General features: G+C 27.9%; 3 protein-coding genes across 4 annotated transcripts; 2 read left to right on the plus strand and 1 right to left on the minus strand.

The window, feature by feature from the left end:
* The first annotated feature begins 7,740 nt into the window (after nt 1-7,740).
* LOC135925989 (proteasome subunit beta type-4-like) lies at nt 7,741-9,042 on the plus strand. The gene is made up of 8 exons (XM_065461614.1): nt 7,741-7,893; nt 7,932-8,138; nt 8,182-8,265; nt 8,312-8,377; nt 8,420-8,501; nt 8,551-8,667; nt 8,709-8,797; nt 8,878-9,042. Exons 1-8 carry the CDS (start codon nt 7,832-7,834, stop codon nt 8,888-8,890), a joined length of 720 nt encoding a protein of 239 aa, XP_065317686.1. The 5' UTR covers nt 7,741-7,831; the 3' UTR covers nt 8,891-9,042.
* LOC135925988 (transcription initiation protein SPT3 homolog) lies at nt 8,802-17,766 on the minus strand. 2 transcript variants are annotated; one of them, XM_065461613.1, is made up of 8 exons: nt 17,584-17,766; nt 17,459-17,543; nt 17,217-17,412; nt 16,983-17,172; nt 14,430-14,661; nt 13,989-14,165; nt 9,963-10,074; nt 9,010-9,126 (listed from the first exon to the last, which is right to left on the minus strand). In XM_065461613.1, the coding sequence occupies exons 1-7, from the start codon at nt 17,634-17,636 to the stop codon at nt 10,012-10,014; spliced, it is 996 nt and encodes a 331-aa protein (XP_065317685.1). In that variant the 5' UTR covers nt 17,637-17,766; the 3' UTR covers nt 9,010-9,126; nt 9,963-10,011. The 2 variants fall into 2 exon arrangements, with proteins under 2 accessions (XP_065317684.1, XP_065317685.1); XM_065461612.1 differs by lacking the exon at nt 9,963-10,074 and having other exon boundaries at nt 8,802-9,126.
* Nucleotides 17,767-19,631: 1,865 nt separating this feature from the next.
* LOC135926788 (uncharacterized) lies at nt 19,632-20,897 on the plus strand. The gene has a single exon (XM_065462719.1). It carries the CDS (start codon nt 19,632-19,634, stop codon nt 20,895-20,897), a length of 1,266 nt encoding a protein of 421 aa, XP_065318791.1.
* Nucleotides 20,898-21,070: the final 173 nt, after the last annotated feature.

Here is a 21,070-nt window from a genome sequence, read left to right on the forward strand (position 1 = left end):
AATTTGATATAAAACTACCGGAAGAAGTTCGTATTAATAAAATAAATATGAATATGAATATTCCCTCTTTAAATACGATTGTTTCAAAATTCCCTCAAGTTAAAAAAAAATTAGGTGAAATCAAACTGCAAAAGGCAGTCATCCGAATAGAACCGAACACGTTACCGATTGCATTACCAGCAAGAAGAGTTCCTTTTCCGTTGCGTCGAACCATTGAAGCTGAGTTGGACAGACTTTTAGACGAAGGCGTTATCGAGAAGGTGGATCCAACAATAACTCCAATCACTTGGGCTACGCCAACGGTTATATCTTAAAGAAATCCGGGGCCGTACGGATATGCGGAGATTTTCGTTTAACAATCAACAAATATCTAGCGATCGATAACGATTTACTACCAACTTTCGTCGACCTAACAAATAAAATCGCAGGTGGTAAAATATTTTCAACAATAGATTTAAGAGATGCATTTTTACAATTCGGAGTTAGTCCAGAATGTAGGGACCTTTTAGTAATTTCGACACATGTCGGTTATTACCGATACCAAAGAATTCCATTTGGTTTGACTAGCGCTCCGATAATATTCCAACGCTTTATGAAAAACCTATTAAAGGGAATTCCTATGGTTAGTGTATTTTTAGACGACATAATTATTGCAGGTGAGAATAATTCCGATCACATAGTTAATTTGGAAGAAGTATTAAGAAGATTTGAGAAGGCTGGACTGACCACGACGACCGATAATATTAAAATCGGAGAAAAGTCAGTCACTTATTTAGGTCATGTTATTGACAGTTTCGGAATTCACCCTACAGAAGATAAGATTAGCGCTATAAAAAATTTTAAAACACCTTCCAATGTAAAAGAACTACGTTCATTTCTTGGAATAGTGAATTATCATGAGGCATTTATTAAAAATTTGCATTCTATTTGTGCGCCTTTACACCGACTAACGAGTAAAAATGTTGGTTGGTTTTGGTCAGCCAAAGAAAATGAAATATTTACTAAAGTTAAAAATATATTGTCAAAAGAAGATACAATAATTCCTTATTCAGCCGATATCCCTGTCGTGATTTCTTGTGACGCTTCCGAAGATGGTCTAGGAGCTGTTATTGCACACCGATTTCTTACTGGCCAGGAGAAACTTGCCTACGCATCGAGGACACTTTCGGCGGCTGAAAAGAATTATGCCACAATTGATCGGGAGGCTTCGGCGATCATGTTCGCTATCGAGAAGTTTCATCAATATATTTTTGGAAGACATTTTATCTTGGTTACTGATCATAAACCATTACAATATATTTTAGGTGATAAAAGAGATCTTAACAAAATAACAAATAACCGTTTAATACGGTGGGCGACGAAACTATTAAATTATGATTATGAGATAATATATAGACCAGGTAATCAAAATAAATGTTCCGATGCTCTGTCCCGTTTGGGGGTAGAGAAAGCAAAAACCAATGAAGTTACAAAAAAATTCGAAGAAGAAATCAGAGGATAAAAAATTAATTTAATAGAAGATTTATCTTTCGCTCGCAGTAAAGTCGTAAGTGAAACGAGCAATGATATAAACCTAAAAGAGATTATTAAATTAATAAAAAATCATTGGTATATTGATAATATAAATAATTATTCGGAGATTGTAAAAAAATATATTTCGATTAAAGATAATATTTCGTTCGAAGAAGGATTATTATTTTATAATGATAGAATTATTATTCCAGATATTTTAAAAAAGGAGGTTTTATATGTGATTCATCGAGGACATCCTGGGATAGTGGGGATGAAATCATTGTGTAGATATTACGTGTTTTGGACAAATCTCGATACTGATGTTGAAGACTTTGTTAAATGTTGTAAGAGTTGTCAAGAAGGAAGGCCGGGAGCTAAAGAAGTGCCACTATACAATTGGAACATTCCTACCCGACCTTGGGAACGACTACACATTGATTTGACAGGCCCCGTATCTGGAAAATATTGGTTAATTTGCGGAGACGCTTTTACCAAATGGGTTGAAGTTGTAATTTTAACACATATTAATTCGGCGAGTGTAATAAATCTGCGTAATTATTTCGCTAGATTTGGGTTACCTCGCTACATTGTCTCAGATAACGGTACTCAGTTTACTAGATCTGAATTCAAAACGTTTCTTTTTAAAAACAATATAAAACATTTTAGATCGGCCCCTTATAGCCCCAAATCGAATGGTTTGGCTGAACGATATATACGGACGATAAAGACGCGTTTCTATGCTGGAAGGAGATGTGGGACTCCGGACCAGTTAAATTTAGCAAATGTTTTAATTACTCACCGTAATACTCCCAATGCAACTACTGGTAAATCTCCTGCCGAGATGATGTTTGGAAGGTCGCTTAGGACGACATTGGATCAGTGGAAATTATCAACGAGAGAAAGGACGGAAAACGCTCAATGGAAACAAAAGTACTACAAAGATAGAAGTGTTGAACCTCGGGAGTTTGTAGAGCAGCAAAAAGTTTGGATAGCAAACGAAAGGACAGCAGGGTGGCATGAAGGAAAAGTGTTACAACGAAAAAGCGCAATATTGTACGATGTGGAATCAGAGGGGATCGTTAAAAACAAGCATGCAGATCAATTGAGGGATGCACATACACAAGAGAAGGAAATACCCGTTACGTTGACCGAAGAAGTGGAAAAGGCAGAACATGAGAATACAATTCTTGAAAAAAGAGTTTCGAAACCCCCACTACGTTATCACGATGAATTCAATTTATAGTGGGGAGAACTGTAATATAAATGTAATTGTAAATTGAATTTAAATTGAATATAATATTAACTTTTCGTTTGTAAATTACATAACCTGAAGGATTGAATTCATGATATATATATATACGTGATATTTTGTATTAAATATACTTTTACTTACTTTACCTATTTTACTTATTTAATAAAACACTTCATCATGCAGCACTTACATCTGCAAATATTACTTCCACAAAAGCCTTCCCAACCTTTTTCAGATGGTGATAGAAAAAAAAATATTTGTTAGATTTTTATTATGAAGATGTTAAAGTATCTTATGACGCCTTACTAGCTGAATAACTATGTTTGATTAACTATAGTTGATATAGTCCCAAAAAATGCTATGGATGCTCTGCATTATTTCAAACACATTTTAGATTAAATTCCCAATGTATTAAAAGGGTTTATAAACTCTTCCCATTAGTAAACTAATGAGAGAACATTCTCTTTTTTAAGATGAATAACAGAAGCATGCAGAAGTACCATTTGCAGGGCACGGCCCGGATTTTTTTAAAGATTTTTTACGGCCTGGCCTGGGTTTTTTTTAAAAAAATTTTCAGACCTGGCCCGGCTTTTTTTAAAATTTTTTTTAGGCCGCTCAGATTTTTTTAAAAAATTTACAGGCTCGGCCCGGCTTTTTTTAAAATAAAATTTTCAGGCCCGGCCCGGATTTTTTAAAAATAAACTATATTTATTTTTGATTTTTATAGCTAATAATAACGATTTTAAATATAGGCTGTTTTAAAAAATACATCCTGGCCTGGGTGTTTTTTAAAAAAATTAATATACTGACCGGCCCAGGGGCCGGGCTTGCAGGTCTCTGAAAAACATACCAAGAAGTACAACATGTGAAAATAGATTGAAAGGTTTGGATTTTTTGAATAATAGGCATTTGACGACAAGCAAGGATGAGATAATTGAAAAATTAGCTCAATTCCAACGAAGATTAGATTTTACATTGTAAATATATAACATTCAGAATACAATTATTCCTAAGAAACTTTTTGTGTAAAGGCTCAAAAAATTCAAATTTCTATTTTGGGTCATTTAAATGATTCTTTACATATAATTTTTTTATAATTCACATTAATTTAAAATTGTGTATTAGGAATAATTATTAGTCCTAATAAATTTATGCTTGTATTTTTAAAAAACAATAATATTTCTCAAAAAAATTTATTATCCCTCTCCCCCCCCCCCCCAGACCAAATTCCTGCGTATGCGCCTGTATATATAGTTGATAAAAACTTGTAAAAGATCGAAATAAATATAATAACTATTGAATAAATTATTTGATTAAATATTCATGTAAGTTAAAAAAGAAGTTGAATCTATTTTAAGATTATATTATAAAAGGATGGCGAAGTCCATCAGGCTACATAATGTAATGATCTTGTAATTCTCTCATTTTGAAAATGTAACTACTGAATCCTAAATATTTGTTTGTGTAATTTAAAGTAACGTTTGTTTTTCGTTTCATTGAAAGTATTTTTTTAAACAAAAATAATTTAGATATTTTTTTATAAAATGTATTATACGTTGAAAATTGAATGCATAATTATATTGTTTAACGGAAAACAAAGGGATCCGATAGAAAGAGGGAATAGGATTTCTTTATTTTCAAATATTTTTGTTGTGAGTGATATCATTTTCTTAATAATAGTAGCCCTGAAAATTTTATTATTTCAGCAGAGGTAAAAGACGGTGATTGTATTGTGAAAGAAAAATGAATTAAATATATGGATTGTTAGATTGTGAAACAAAAATTATTTAAAGTTTTATATATTATCACTTTTTTTATTATTATATTGAATTAGTTAACAAGATAGAATCAGTAATAATATTAATTTTTTTCCCACAGTTGCTGTCTACAATTAAATTTATCTTATATCTTCACGATCCATCATTTAAAAATAATATATAGTATAAATATAAAATAGAATATTTACCCATTAATACATCTCCTCCAATCTTGTAGAGCCCTTATTTATTTTTGCAACTTTAATAAATTGACCAAAAATAAGATGAAAATGTTGTTTTATTTGAAAAATTTGTCCTTTTATCAAATGCTTAAAATGTGAATCTTTAATCTTTATTATATTATATTATACAATAAAATATTAATAAACTGATCAATTAAATTTTTTATCTTATTTTTATTTTCATTAAATCTGATTTTTAATTATGTAGTGAAGTGCTTTCCAAATAAAGTTAAAGTAACTGTTAGCCTTTTTCTGAGGTATCGAAAGTAACTTGACCGTTATATTATACCCTGTAAATACAGGCAAATGAGAGAATTCATGTTTTAAGATATCACTGATTACATTTACCAATTATGAAACATTCTTCAAGGCTTTTTCAGAAACACTATTCAAAAACTTATTTAATCAAAATGCATCGAATATAAATATTTCACACTCGTTATACGCTCAAATCTATTTGCCAAAAACTGTTCAGTTATATTATTTATAATTTGATCAATTACAGTGATAATGCTTCAACAATTTAGAGAATCTTTCCATTCATTGCTGCACACTATCCTTGTTTGACTTATTCTATTCATATTCACTTATACACAGAGGCTATCTGGTAGTTTTAAATCAAGATTTTTTTTAAATTTTAATTTGCAGTAAGATTTATTTTGAATGGTTGGGAAGGTTATAAGTAGTGATTAAGTCAATAATAAATACATGAAATTTCTGAACAAATATCCTTTCCCTTTTAATTCCGATAAATACATGACATTCTTTTTATTTCTGGTTGTTTTTTTACCTGTTGTCATCTCTATTTTCAGCCAAATTTTAAACAACTATTAATAATTTCTGGTTTAACACTATCTCTTATTCTCATTAAATCAATTTTTTACTTACCAACTTACTGTTAAGCTGTAGTTAGCAAGTCACTAAATCAACCCCTTTTTAAAAATCATTATCAATTGTGAAAATGGATTAGCACATAAGTTAGCCCCAATTTTTGAATAATTAGTTCAGCACCCATTTAACCAAATATATTAATATCTAACTAGCTTTCTTATTAGATTTTAGGGCTTGTTTTAAATAAATATAATTTTCCTTTTGCATTAAATTATTTTATTGTTATATTTTTTTCACGCCTTAAGCAAAAACAAAATTGTAAAAAAAACAAATTATAGGATATGAAAGTTGTATATAATCTATTTATAATTATTTATTAGGTGATCCGAAACATCAAAATTTAATAAATATAATACATAGAATACAAGATTTTTAAATTCTATTAACAGTCATTTTTGCGTTGATTTTTAATGCAAACAGAGGTTTTCCCCCCAATTAATTAAATCTTTATTTTAAAATCGAATTCTGAAAAAAATAAAAACAAAAGGAGCGACTTGGTAAAAATATTTTTTTTATCCTTTTTGTTTCCATATCTATGTTATATATTATTTTGATTAGCGAATACATGTTTATAATAACGGCCCGAAATAGGAATTAGAAGGGGGGCGAAGTTTTTCGCAAAAAGAGTGAAAATTATACTTATTTAAAAATAAATTAGCATAGCACACTCTTTAGTTAAAAAACTAGCGAAGCCTCTGTCCTACTGCTACTATACATTATTCTATGCTATATGCAAGTTGGCAATATTGCAAATTTTATATGCTTTTGCCATTTTCTTCTCTCTAAGTTTACTACAATAAGAAAAATAATATGAGATCAGACTTATTTATAGCCATTGCAAATTTGAAATGAGCGAATACACATTTATCTATAATTATAGTTATCTTCCTCTGACAAGTGTATTAGGAAAATCATATTTATCGGCATATTAAAAATAAAACATAAATTACAACTTACTCAAATACAATATAGCTAAAATGACTTTAAAAACATCTATCCTCTATTTAACAAAGAAAAGATTTTTGCTGTCTAGATTTTCATCTTGATGTAATTTTTTGGACTAGCGTATCTAAGCAAATCCTTGTGATCTCATAAACATTCAAATCCTACCACTCTACATAGGTTAAAAAGTTTAAATCTAAATTTAGACAAAATAATTGCAAATCTAGCTAAATTCAGTGCAAATAAAGTTTTTTGAAATGTCATGTTATATGGTAAGGTATTATGAATCTGGTGGTAAGAAGTTTGTACAAATCAAACTATATATTAGCTGCAAAATTATTCTTAATCCTCTTTATCTAATGCAGACTCAGAACAAATATGGTCTGCTTTTATAAAAACACATTCAAAGATTAAAAAATCAACTACACCTTGAAAGAGTAAGAAAATTTATTTCAATTCACTAACCAACATCTACATGATAAAATTCTAGCAGAATCCAATAAAGGAACAATCAATAGAGAGATTATATAACTTCTAGGGAATGTATTTCTGATTCTGGGGGATTTTTAAATCATTTTATTCTAACTCTTAATAATATATATTTATTTCACCTTGCACTTATATTGATTGTATTATATACATAGAATATTTAAGTATTTAATTTCAACTTTATTTTCCGGGAATTTAATATCACGTTATAAGATTCAACAACCTAAATTTTCATTTTGAAATAATGATATGTGCCCTCTTATTTTAAAAATTAAAACTGATTTAACGCTCAAATTTTTATTGACTCTCGTTAAAAGATTTAGCTACTGATAAGGCTTTCATCTTAAACAAATTACTATTAATTATGCTATATAAAACATGAACCGTCGGGAGCTCTCCTTGCCATATAAAGTAAATAATTATAAAAATTTAAACTTTTGAATAAATTTATGAATACTCTTAAGTTTATAAATATTAATTTGAATGCAATTATAAATAATAAACAAATTTTATTTAAAAATATTATGTAAATAATCCAAAAAATTAAACTCTTGTAAATAATTATTCAAATTTTTTAGTTAATAAATCATAATTTGAGATAGTTATAAATAATTAACCAAATTTAAAATATTATATAGATACTTTTAATTTAATTAAAAGAATACTAAAAATTACCTAATCCTGTGACGATGATTGACTTCAAAGGCGATTCAACAAGTTTACCATTTATTTAAGCTATAATTGCTATGGTGCATCAATCAACTCAAATGGAGATTGCAACTAACGAAAAACCTATAACACATACACTGTAAATCATTTTTCTTATTATATTTATAAAATATTTAGTAATCCCACGACTACTGGAACATGTGTAATCGGTCTTATATATGAAGATGGAATAATATTTGCAGCAGACACATTGGTGTCATATGGAAACATGCTTAGATATTTTAATTTTTCAAGACTCATTAAAATCAACGCTAAAACTTGTTTGGCCTTCACTGGTGATATAGCGGATTTTCAATTTATTCAAAAATTAGTTGAAGAAAGAGTGTAATTATTTATATTTATCTCATTCTTTATTATCTAAGTACAGAATACAAGAAAGTTGTTATAATGATGGATTTGTACTGGATGCTTTAGAATGGCATACATATATAACTCGTATATTATATCATCGGTTATATTAATCAATTTAGATTATACAAATACAAATTATTTAATAGGAGATCAAAATTATCACCACTGTGGAACATAATATTAGTAGGAGGTATAACAAATTCTGGAGAAAAGTATTTTTCTATTATTTTCTTGTATACAACAATTTCTCTTAGATTTTTAGGTTATATTGACATGTATGGTGTAGGTTATAAAGCCCCTGTTATTGCCACTGGCTTTGGTGGTATGTTAGTTCAAGTAATTGTAAAATTAATCATTTTTTAACCTTACAATTGTTAAATATAAGCCACTAATAAGAGAAACATTAGCAACAAAAGAAATGTTATCTGAAGAAGAGGCCAAAAGCTTAATCAAACGATCCATGAGATTATTGTATCTACGTAATACAAGATCTGCAAATAAAGTTATAAAAAAATAGTTTTAACCCAATATACATTTTTTTAGTATAATATTGCACTGATTACCAAGGATGGAGTTAATATTGGAGAACCAGAAACAATTGAGGCAGATTGGAACATAGCAAAATATGTCATGTAAGTTTTATTTTGCTAATCAATAAATAACTTATTTTATTTGTTATATAAATATAATTATTTTCTTATTTCTATATTAGTGGCTATGAATAAAGATTGGGAACTATTAATAAATTATACATAAATATGTTAATTATATTATGTTTGTAATTAATACAAAAAAATTGAAGCTATTTTTTTGCAAATTAAATTGTATATTAAATGTCTAGCATTTGTCATTATTATAAAATATTTTTTTGATTGTTGTTTGAGACTCCACAAGTTAGTTCTAAAATTAGTAGTTTCTTCTCCTCTTTATTGTTGTGATTAAATGTGTAATAGGGTATTACCTTTATAAAAAAAATTAATATTTACTTTATTAAAAACAATAATTTTTTGTAAAAGTATTATTTACATCTTAAATCAATTTATTTGAAGGAATAGACTATAAAACTTATAGGCTTTAAAAAACATAGTTCTTATCTGGTCAATGATGGATACTAGTGACCTGCATTGGGCCTAATTTTTTAAGCCTGGCATGGTCCAAAAATTTTATAAAAAGTTTTGCTGGTCAAAATCTGATTTTTTAAAAAATTTTATGAGCCCGGATTCATTTAAATATAGAAATTAATTTTTATAATTACTCAAAATAAAAGATATATGTTATATGGCGCTAATTTGCTAGATACTGACCAAAATTTATTAAAATGTAATAAGAGCACCTTATTACTAACATATATTAACAATTCCCCCCAAGGAGGGAACCATCAAGTTAGATTAAGAAAAATCCTTGATCTTTACTTGGATTCAAACCCAGAACCATCAGATTGGCAAGCGACGTTGCCAATTAGGTCATAGAGGCTCTCCAAAAATCATGATTTTCAAATATATTATAAATAATTTTGGCACTACCTATCCAAATGAAAAGTGAGTAAACAAATTTGATAGGTACTACCTTAGGCAGTAGCTATCATTAACCTTCTATATTATATTGGCCCTTGGAAAATTTAGGTTTGGTGGTTTTGATATTAGTGGAGCTAGAATATATATCTTAAATTAAAATCTTTATTTTATTCTTTAAAATTTATTTGTTATTATGTTATGCATTCAAATTTAAATATTTATTTAATTGGTCAAATAATTTTATTCTATTTATTACAAAGTTATATAAAAAAGATTATTAAACCCAATTTCAAATTGTAATTAGTGTTGTTAATCGGCTCCATTCTAAGCCTCTAGATTTCGTTAATAGATGTCCAAACCTTTGCACCATCCATGTACAACATGTTTAAGCTTGCCTAATATTTTTCCAAATAAAATATTGAGTTAGCCATTTTTAAATATTGGCTCAAATCGATCCATTTAACAACACTAATTGTGATGTATAAATATAAGCAATCCAATATATCAAAATTTTGGCTTGTTCTTAATTCTCCTATATTGCTAGTATTTGAAATATTTAGCTCAATGCACTGAAAAAACCAGCATAACAAATAATTTTTTTGTATTATCTCCTATTTTTTAATTATGCTATTGAATCAAGAGGGAAAAAATTAATATTTTCTGCCAAAGTATTGATAATATTCCAAGGGTTCTGCCAGGCTTGCACACAAATTTTTAATGGGTTGGGCTTGGCAGATCATTATTATAAGGCATCAGAGTCAAAATGTATGAATGATCATGATATTTAGAAGTGAGTAGTTGTATAAAATAATAAGAGGAAGTTGATAGTATTTAACCCAGAATAGTAGCTAAAATTTGTATTAGGCCTACTTGATTTATATAAAGTATTTTTAGAGAATTTAAATATTTATAAGCTAAAAATACTTTAAGAGGTTATCACTAACCCACAAGAATATTATTTTTTGTATTTTTTATGGCTCTTCAATACTAATGGATAAGTTATACAATGATTTAATTACGGAAATTTATCTCAAATAATATTTAGGATTTAAATAAAATAGTTTACACCATTCTCTTAAATTTTTTTAAAGAATGGGTTTTCAACAACCAAAGGAATCATTTTTTTCTTCTAATTATGATTCATTTCAAAAACCTAAATACTAGAAAAGATAATTTTCGGAAAAAAATGGATTGAATTTTTTAAATTTAATAATCTGAGCGCACTTCGTGATTATGAGCAATTCCTTATAATAACTTGTAGGATCTCTTTTTTAACCAAGAATTAATTTTTATGATTTTTCTTAGAGTTGTGCCGATATAAAATATTTGATCGTAACCGATATTAAGCGTTTTCGAAAATATCGGGTCGGCCCGATACCTAAAAACCGACCCGATCTTTTTATGTTTTTTATTATTTTATGTTATATAATTTATTTTATATTATTATTTCAAAAGATTTTTTATAAAAATTGAATGATTCTAATTACACAACACCTCCTAAAAAATTTTTTTAAATTTAACATATTTTGAATTTTTTTTTATAAAAATGGAAAAGCACTCAAAGTTTTATTTATTTTAAATAATAACCCAATTTTATTATTTATACTTTAAATAAAGAAATTTTTTAAAATATGGCATCTGAATTATGGATATATTTTACAAAGACAATGATAATTTTGAAAAATGCGCTATCTGCGGATTTCTAATTAAACGGGGAGGAATAAAAAATTCATTTAATACTACCAATATCTGGAAACATCTAAACCGATTCCATTAAAGCATATGAAGAGCTAATACATATAAGAGAGAAAAAATATTAGAAAAAAATGAAGAGCCCTGAAGGTTAGCCAACAATATCAGCAATTCTTAATAAAATATTTAGTAAAATTCTGATCTTAAATCCATAATTATTTCTTAATTTATAAGGGAAATGATAGCCTATGACCACCAGCCGATTTTTATCTTGGAGGATGACAGCTTTAAAAGACACATCATTTATGTCCAAATTAGTAAATTAACAATAGACATTATTACATATGAAAATCTCTCCGAAGAAATTTTGGTTCAGGATTCTTATTTTTCCTTTACCATAGATATATGGACTAGAAATTCAGGTGCCGATTCTCACTCATAAGCATGCCATTATATTAACCAATATTTTAAACAAACTAATAGTTCTAAATGTTAAAACATTTAATGGGTTGCATACAGCAATAAACATTGCTCATATTTTAGATGAAATAATTAATTATTGGGGGATAAAAAAAATAAAATGCACATAATCAATAATAAAAATAATGCACCCAATATAGCTTTGGCTATGAAAAACGAGAAATTACATAGCGTTTCCTGTTTTGCTCATAGTTTGCAATTGGTTGCACATGAAGCAATTTTATAACAGAGATCTATCATAGACATGCTTGCTCAGGTAAGAAAATAGGCCACTTTAAACATTCCTCTATTCACAAAATAGTTTAAAAGAAATCCATTCGATTGAGTCTACCTAGGCACAAATTAACCAGGATGTACCAACTCGTTGAGGTTCTACATATTACATGCTCGAACGATTGAAAGAACAAAAAGGGGAGGTACAGCTCTTCATTATCGATAATCATTTTGGGAAATCTCTCATTATATGAGTAGGAATTAGCAGAAAAGGTAATTGAGGTTCTAGTCATTTTCAATTAGCAATATTATACCCCTTGTTGAAATTTTAAAAGTGAATTAACGAATAATTGGGACACAGATAGAGGTCTGCAGACCATGGGCCATTAATAATCAATTAGGAACTCAGTTTTTTATATTTGTGATGATGACAATTATCTTATCGCAACATTACTTGATCTTCGACTGCATGTGAGCCTTTTATTAAAGGTGATTCTAACTCCCAATAAAGATTTGCCAGGTTTATATTTTTTTAAAATAATTTTAGATTTTATTGATAACTTAGGTAATGACAACAGCGTCTACATGAGCGGGAGGGGAGGGCGTAGCAATAGTTTGCAACCAAATTTTTTGAGGGATTAGGCACCTTTAGAGAGATAGGATAAATTTTCTGGGGTGTTATCTATTAAATTTTTAAATGAAATAGGGCAAATTATAATATAATGATATTGCTAAGCATCTAAATCTATATATTGCATACAATCATAGAATGCTAAACAATATACTATAATGCATTCATTGTAAATGAGGGGGTTCTTAATTGAATTAATAATCTAATAAATACAATATCTTTAGTATAAGAGTTAAAATAATTTAAATTATTCAATTTTAAATTTATGAAGGAAGTACTATTATAATTAAAGGGTGTAATTAATAATGTGTAGCGACGGAATTTTTTAAGGGGGTATGGAAAGGTTTTTAAGGGGGGTTTGCACCCAGTGAAAATCCTGTCATGTAAACGCTAAATGACAATGGGAAATGTTTCACATAACATTAAAAAATGCAAATTTAATTTAAGGGATGCTTATAAATTGAAAATCAAAGAGAAACTAGTAACAAATAAAATAATTGAAATCGATAGTAATGTACCTGCCATATTTGAAAGAAATCAAGGAATATTTAAAACCTTAATATCTAGAAGTGCTTGATTAGGTTATGATTGACCCATTTGTTTAGGTATCTATTATTTTCAAACTCAAGAGAAGGTTAGGATTGTATGAAACCTACTATTTAAAAATTTTTTTATATCTGTTTATTTAGATAACTCTAATAACATTGATATTATATCCACTGTGGATCCAGTTGATCGTTAAAGAATTAATGTTGAAAAGTATCTAACTTTGTCAAAACTTGTATGTAAATTTTTGGCGTCTGCTTCAACAAGTGTCCCATCTGGGTCTGTCTTCAGTATGGCAGGGCATATAGATAGTCCACATCGTAGAAGCTTATTGCCAGAAAATCTAGAGGCTCTCATGTTTATTTTAAACAATCTTTTATAATTCATACCAACATATATATAATTTTTAAATAAAATGGATAAATAATTGAATATATATTTTTCTATCTATTATAATATAATTTTTTTAAAAAATAATAGTCTTAATTTTAGAAATAAAAATATTAAAATATATTTAATGCATAATTCGATATTTTGCATAGAAAATATGGATTTTTTAATTACATTTGGTTCAAAGTGGGCTGGTAGAAAAACAATATAAATATCGGATAGGAAAAAAAACATGTGGATCGGCACAACCTTAATTTTCTTATTCTTCAATTCTAGGATAGGAAGGCGCCACGTTTTGAATGAGATTATTAACATTTTATAAAATATCGTCTTAATGTTATGATTTGCTAAATATACCGAATATTTTGTCTTTAATTCATTCAACATAGTTTGAGTGTAGAGGTGACCAATAGCGTTATTAATATCGTGTACCGTTATACCTATTCGATAAAAATTGGGAATCGATTTTGTGATTTTAGGAATGTTATCATTGAGTTTAACGGGAGTATTAATAAGGATGGAATTTATGGTTTCCTTTGAAAACCAAATAAATAAATAATATAATTTTGGATATCATAATAAAAAATCGACGAATTTAATAAATCTTTTATATAAGCAACGAATATAAAGTGACTATGGCGTAGATTTAGGAAACTAACATATCTTAAAGTCGTAATTAGTGAATCAGCTATTTAAAGTGATTTGTCAAGATGCCCATTTATCGATTAAATTAACCGGCTTACAAAACCTACTAACAATTAATAAAATTTAAAATTAATTGTCTATATAATCAGTTACCATAAAATCTGAGTTCCCCATTGCAGGTAATTTTGCCTTTTTTTCATGTTTTTTGAGCCCATAAACAGCATCAATTATACATAAAACAATTTCTTTGGCAAAATATGACACTATTTCTAGGAAATTATCAGTTAATCTAAGACAAGTATGAGGATCGTGTTGTTCAGATGTATGGCCAAATATTGCCGTCGATAAAATCCATTTCTTTATTTTAGATTTACTTTTCATAAATCTATTTAAATGTAAAAAAAATTATATAGGATTAGGATTTAATATTAAAAATAACTATGTATATAAAAAAAAATTTTTTATGCCCCTGTCTGGGCCAAAAAGTTAATGCATATAATTTTATTAAATTTTTTTAACATTCCTAAGCATGAATCCTGCATGGCCAAATAATTATACATTATATAAAGGTAATAAAGACAATCATAAACACAAATTTAATATTATTGGCTAAACTATTAATCAATTATTGGAATAATAACAAATTTTCTGTTTCAAGAGTAAATATTTTAGGAGTGTAATTGAAGTAAGATTTATTGTTCTCTAGATTCAGTTATTCAACTTTAGATAATTTCCATATAAAATAAAGGATACGATTAGGATTCTCTGAAAAATATGGACGTCAACTATCTAAAATTAACAGCAGGTCCATATTCTGGCCATCGCCATACAAAATATTTGGGAATAGCAATCGGTAATGACACATCGTTTTATGAAAAACATGGGATCGAAAAAATAGTCAACCCAACCCTAGGATAAGCCCCCACTTATAATTAACCCTTTAAAAAGCCTGTAAAGGCTGAAGATTTCGTGGAGTCTATTCTGGATCTGCGTCGTCCCATAAAAGACAAAAAGGCTTAAAATCATTATGGTCCTCTAATCATTAGAGCTAAAATAGGTTACAACATAAATGAAGAGGGTCCTCTCCCATAGGCAGGCAAATTAATAATCTTATATAGCTCAGAACTGATATAGTGGAAGACAATTACATAAGCTCAGACTGAAGCATACTAGAATTTATCGTAGATGATATATTCAATGACATCAATTTGGATATCTTCAACTGCTAAGTCTGTCTAGGATTTTCCATCGAAGTTGAATACCTAGTAATTAATTATGAAAGATTACTCAAAAAATGTATCAATAACTCATTCGCAAAGTGTGCACAATATAAGGAACCAATGGTAGATTCTAAAGAATCTTTTCTGATTTACCCAGGCCAATATTCGATTACTTAGACGAACACTAGACACAAAGGCAGATAATAGACTATTACATGATAATAAAGTAAAAAAAATTATAAGAAAAAATATTAGTTTTTTTTCAATAAAAAAATTTACAAAAAAAATTAACTAAAATTTTTTAAATATCAAAAGTTAAACGGAAAAGTAAAAAAGTCAGGTATTATCAAATTTTTATTTTTCAGATATATTAAATTAAGTTTTAAATATATCATGATAAAATATCGTGTGTTCAACTGTCACATTTAGAGTACTAATATTCTTTATGAAGCAAATGTTAGAGGTCTTTAATTGGATGTTTAGCTTGAGTGGACTAAAAAATTAACATTGTGCAGGCAGGTTATATAATTCTAAATCAATGGATGGATGAATTAGAAAAATATTACAAGCCAAATGGGAAAGGTGCCCATATATTTATAAAAATTAATTTTTTATTTCATAATATTACATATTTTATATGTTTAACAGATAAAAAATTCCGTGCATTTTTGTGTTTTTGAAAACCTCACAATAAAAGTGTTATATATGTCTTAGTATAAAATTAAGCCAAAAGAAACCAAAACTTTGGGGGGGGGGGAATCACATATTTCAACCATTATATATATTATATATTTCTCAAATATGTTTTGCTATTTTTAAAATAATATATGCGAATATGCAGATTAGAATATAGTAATATTTATGCAATTTATTATAGCAAATGTAAATACTTTGTAATAATCAGCTGAATTATGTAATATTAGGTATATATGTAATGTGTATACTTTTATAAAATTTGAAATTCTCTTTTAAATGTATGTAAAGGGTATAAAATGTTTAAATATTTTGTTTGAGGGGACCCATAATTTTGACTTACTTTATAATCCCCTTAAAAGGAAGTTATAATATAATCTTGAAAATCAGGTCTACCACAGACCTTTAACATAAATATCTTATCTAGATTTTAATAAAGGAAAGATAACAATTTAATAAAGGTATACCTTCCATAAAAGAATTTAATTTATTGTCAGTGGAATATTTTAAGCCAACAAAACCCTATATATTCTAGGCATATATCAGCCACATATAAGACTGTAATTAGAAATCAATATCCTCTGGCCTATATTTATTTTACAAATTATCTAGCCATAAATTTTTTCTGTCCTTAGATATTTCTAAGGGACAAATTATTAATTTGTATTTTTCAAGATTTATAAAAAACCCCAATATATATTTTATAAAATTTTCCTCCAAATTTTTTAGGACTTCAGGCTAGGCAACATAAATTATAAATAAAATAATTTATAGTATATTTTTGAAATTTTACCCAGCATTTTTCATTTCTTTAAATTGGTAATATTGAGATAATGACAAAATAGAAGATATATAATCTAATCTTTCTTTTCTTTCAATATCCATGATATTAATAGAATCATTAATTTCATTTTCTAAGGTTCCAAAATTGATTTTTAAATATTCATATGCTCTCTTTACACTAATAGATCTTATTTTTCCCTCTAAAAGAAAGATATATGAATCATATATATATATATAATAAAACTTCGTGAAAAAGTATTATCCATCATATCAATATTTGTGCTATCATAAGATAATGAAGATAATTTTCTTGTTGCCAACCATTGAACAAAACGTTGAGTTTGAATTTTATTATCTCTGATAATATCTAAAAAAATTTCCACTATAATATCTTCATTTAAAAATTCTCTTTCTTTATTTATGTCTTTAATATGAGTAAGCTTAAATTACGTTGTTAAATAATTTTATAATTTTACTAAAAAATACTATATATTTTAATTCATTCAATATGAGATAATTCACTAATTCAACAGTATCATCAAAGGGCTCCAATCGATCGCCGTTGGTGGCTCTATTAATTATATAAATTACATTTATTATAATATATAAACAATATAAATCTAATTTCATCGTAAAAATCCACTACATTTTGAGTGTTCTGCATTTAAATTCTACATATGTGAAAATGTACAGGGATTAACAGCCTAAAATGGCGAAACACTAACAATTAATTAATGACATATAATAATATTAGCTTTTAAATGTATTATAAACTGACAGTTTTATAATATCTTTTGGAATTTTTTTCCGTTTCGTGGAATCCCACCTAGTGTCCTCCCCCTTGCTATTATGTTGCTATTATGTTGTTCATGTATTGTATAGTTTTGTTTTTAAAAAAATATAATAAATTGCTGTCTACCTAATTGTAAACTTTAAATACTATTTTTTTCCTGTAATTTTAAATTTCAAAAAAGTTTCATCACCTTCTTTGTCTATTATATTATTATTTGATTCTGCACTGTTAATTTCCTAATTGCGTTAATACTCTTTTGGATTCAAACCAGTACACTGTTATGGAGGTAAATCTATCATGTTAAATTTTTTTTCTAACTTTAATTGAACCTATCATATTTTATTTTTTTAACTTTAATTTAAAATTTTGTTGGATATTATTTAATATTATTTGATGGTACTAAATTATTTTATTTTTTTAACATTAATTTAAATTTTTTGGGATATTTTTTTATATTATTTGTCGGTACTAAATTTTTTTCTCTAATCCTATCCTTTTGGGTAGTTTCTCTATTACAAAAATTTCAACTGTAATGTAATGTTTTTCACCTTCATTTGTATTTGGAAATTGTAAGTGGTAACATATTTAGGATAGATGGAAGTAAAATGCCTAACGCTAATGTTCTATTTTGTTCTGTTAAATTGTATTCCCTCTTAATTTTATCTTTTCTGGAAATGCTTTATCAGGAAAACAACTACTTCTTTAGTATTGTTATACACTATTATTTTGTAATATTTTTTGTTTTAGGTAAAAAAGTAACTTTTGTTGTTCTTTTAAATTGTATTCCCTCTTAATTTTTTCTTTTCTGGAAATGCTTTATCAGGAAAACAACTACTTCTTTAGTATTGTTATACACTAATATTTTGTAATATTTTTGTTTTAGGTATTAAAAAAGTAACTTTTGTCAGATGATGCTAAGATTAAAAAAAAAGTAGCTTTTGTCAGTAGATGCTAAGATAACGCCTTATGTCTACTTCTTGTATTTCCCTCTTATTTCTGCATTTCCCTCTTATTTCTGCAGATTCTGTAGGCTTATTCTAATAAAGTCTTTAACCTTTAAAGAGTTCTTTTGCTCTACTAAACAGGTTTCTTTGAAATTGTACTCTAATTTAACTGTTTCTGATCTTAACAGTTATCAGTAAAATTATGCAAATTAGAATACATTATTATCAGTAAAATTATGCAAATTAGAATACATTGATATAGCAATTTTCATCCTTTTACTAATTTTATGGTTTCTTAAGTGATTAAATTTTTAGAAGTTTAGTTGTACTAAAATCGTGGTAGTCCTAAAAACTGAACGAAGTCATTTTGTAAAACCTTCTCTTGATTAACAATGTATTATTATACTTTTTCATGATTTCTTTTTATGTGTAGTAAATAAGTAGTTTAGACTACCCTTAATGCATGAGTAGTTCGAACACTACCACTAGAATTAAAATGTTAAGAAATAGGAGTCTATTTGACTATTAGTAGCGGGGTTTTTTTTTGGAATTATTTTTCTTTATGAATTATCTAAGCATGGTAGGTTAAATAGAGGACAAAGTATTTGTTTTTTGTCCTAAATTTATTTTAAGATATGATTTTTCTAATTTAAATTATATCTTTTCTGTATCCATATTGCTCACGCATTACTCATGCCTAAATTTATTTCAAGGTATGATTTTCTAATTTAAATTTCTATATATTTTCTGTATTTATATTACTCACGGTTGGTTTGTTTAGGAATTATTCGCAGGAAAGTTACAAATAGCTTCATTAAATATAAATGGATTAAATAATAAATTGGCGGTTCTATTAAGATTGTTGGAAGCAGAAGGAGTAGATTTAATAGGCATCCAGGAAACTCATTGCCCAGGTAACAGTATGGCAAATTTTAGTGTATATAAGATGTTTAGTTCGGGAACCACTTCAAATAGTTGGGCCGGAATCGCCTTTTTGACTAAGAAACGTTTACATAAATACATTATAAAATTTGTACCTGTATCGGAGAGATGTGGACTTCTATATCTGAATACCAAGTTTAGATCCACTATTGTTGTGAATTTTTACGCCCCACCTAATTGGAACATGAGGAAAATTTTTTTGGACGAAATGATAAATATATTAAACTCCCTCTCAAATAGATATAACGTAATAATCCTGGGTGATCTAGGAAAAGACAGTGAATATATAAGTAGAGGAGTTATTGGGCAAGCTGCCATTCAACAATCTAATGATGTAGACAGCATAAAATTCCTAGATTACTGCAGTAACAAAAACTTTAAGGTAGAAAATACTTTTTTCTGCCATCGTGATATCAACAAATATACCTTTGTGAGGGGCAGACAGATATCTCAAATTGACTTCTTTATTTCCAATATTCATAGTTGGTTTGTAGATGTTAAAGCATCTACTAGGGTTAACATATCTGATCATAAGATGGTTATTGCAGTTATAAAAATAAAAAACATCTGGGGATATCACAATAATAGTATTCCTAACTTAATGGTGGTCAATGCTACCTCGTCCAATATAATTTTTCCACGTAAAGCAAATAAGTTTCTATTGCAAGGAAACAAAACTCTCTTTGAACAATCCCTTATTTCTAAAAAAGGAACCTTTATTAATACTACCAGAAATGGAAACGTTGAAGTTTGCTGGGAACTTTTTAAGAAAGAACTAGCGGAATCTTATGAGAGACTGCCAAACGTAAATCTTGTATCTAGGAAAGAATGGATGTCTGATGAAACTCTTGGGAAGATATATCAACTAAGAATGACGAACAGCTCTAACATTGATTTATGGAAAGACATTAAAAGATTACTATGGAAAGATAGGAGAATTTTTATTGCTAAAAGGGCGGCTGACATTGACAAAGATATGAAAGAGAACAGGATCTACGATGCATATAAAAAATTAAAGTACTTCTGCAAATCCAGTTGCTTCGTGAAACTTCCTATGATTGTCTTAGCGAATGGGAAAACCATAACAGACCAAGATGAGCAAATGGCACTGTGGCTGGATCATTATATGTCGATTTTCGACTCCCGCAAGGCTACCTTTAACTACTATGAATTCTCATACAATTATATCCCCGGCTGGTTTCTCTTCAAATGTTTCAAACATCGTAAAGAAACTACGGAACAATAGAGCTCTGGGTTTGGATAAAATTACTGCTGAATATTTAAAAATATCCCCGAACATAATCTCTTCTTTTCTCCTTGCTCTCTTTAACAAAATTTGGGAAAGTGGGAAAACTCCGACAGAATGGAATAAATCTCTCCTGTGCAACTTCCCGAAAATCAAGGAACCTAAGAAATTCG

This window comes from Gordionus sp. m RMFG-2023, chromosome 3 (genome assembly GCF_954871325.1).
Source record: "Gordionus sp. m RMFG-2023 chromosome 3, tfGorSpeb1-WG-v2, whole genome shotgun sequence".
NCBI lineage: Eukaryota > Metazoa > Nematomorpha > Gordioida > Chordodea > Parachordodidae > Gordionus > Gordionus sp. m RMFG-2023.

Excerpts from the sequence above, each read along its gene's own strand:
- LOC135925988 (XM_065461612.1), bottom strand. The coding sequence starts at position 17,636 with ATGCAGAACACTCAAAATGTAGTGGATTTTTACGATGAAATTAGATTT. Across the intron at positions 17,544-17,583 it reads GATGAAATTAGATTTATATT|AGCCACCAACGGCGATCGAT; the intron begins GTTTATATATTA and ends TATAATTAATAG. Across the intron at positions 14,166-14,429 it reads TGGGGAACTCAGATTTTATG|GAAACCATAAATTCCATCCT; the intron begins GTAACTGATTAT and ends TGGTTTTCAAAG.
- LOC135926788 (XM_065462719.1), top strand. The coding sequence starts at position 19,632 with ATGGCAAATTTTAGTGTATATAAGATGTTTAGTTCGGGAACCACTTCA.
- LOC135925989 (XM_065461614.1), top strand. The coding sequence starts at position 7,832 with ATGGTGCATCAATCAACTCAAATGGAGATTGCAACTAACGAAAAACCT. Across the intron at positions 8,378-8,419 it reads ATAACAAATTCTGGAGAAAA|ATTTTTAGGTTATATTGACA; the intron begins GTATTTTTCTAT and ends AATTTCTCTTAG. Across the intron at positions 8,668-8,708 it reads ATACAAGATCTGCAAATAAA|TATAATATTGCACTGATTAC; the intron begins GTTATAAAAAAA and ends ACATTTTTTTAG.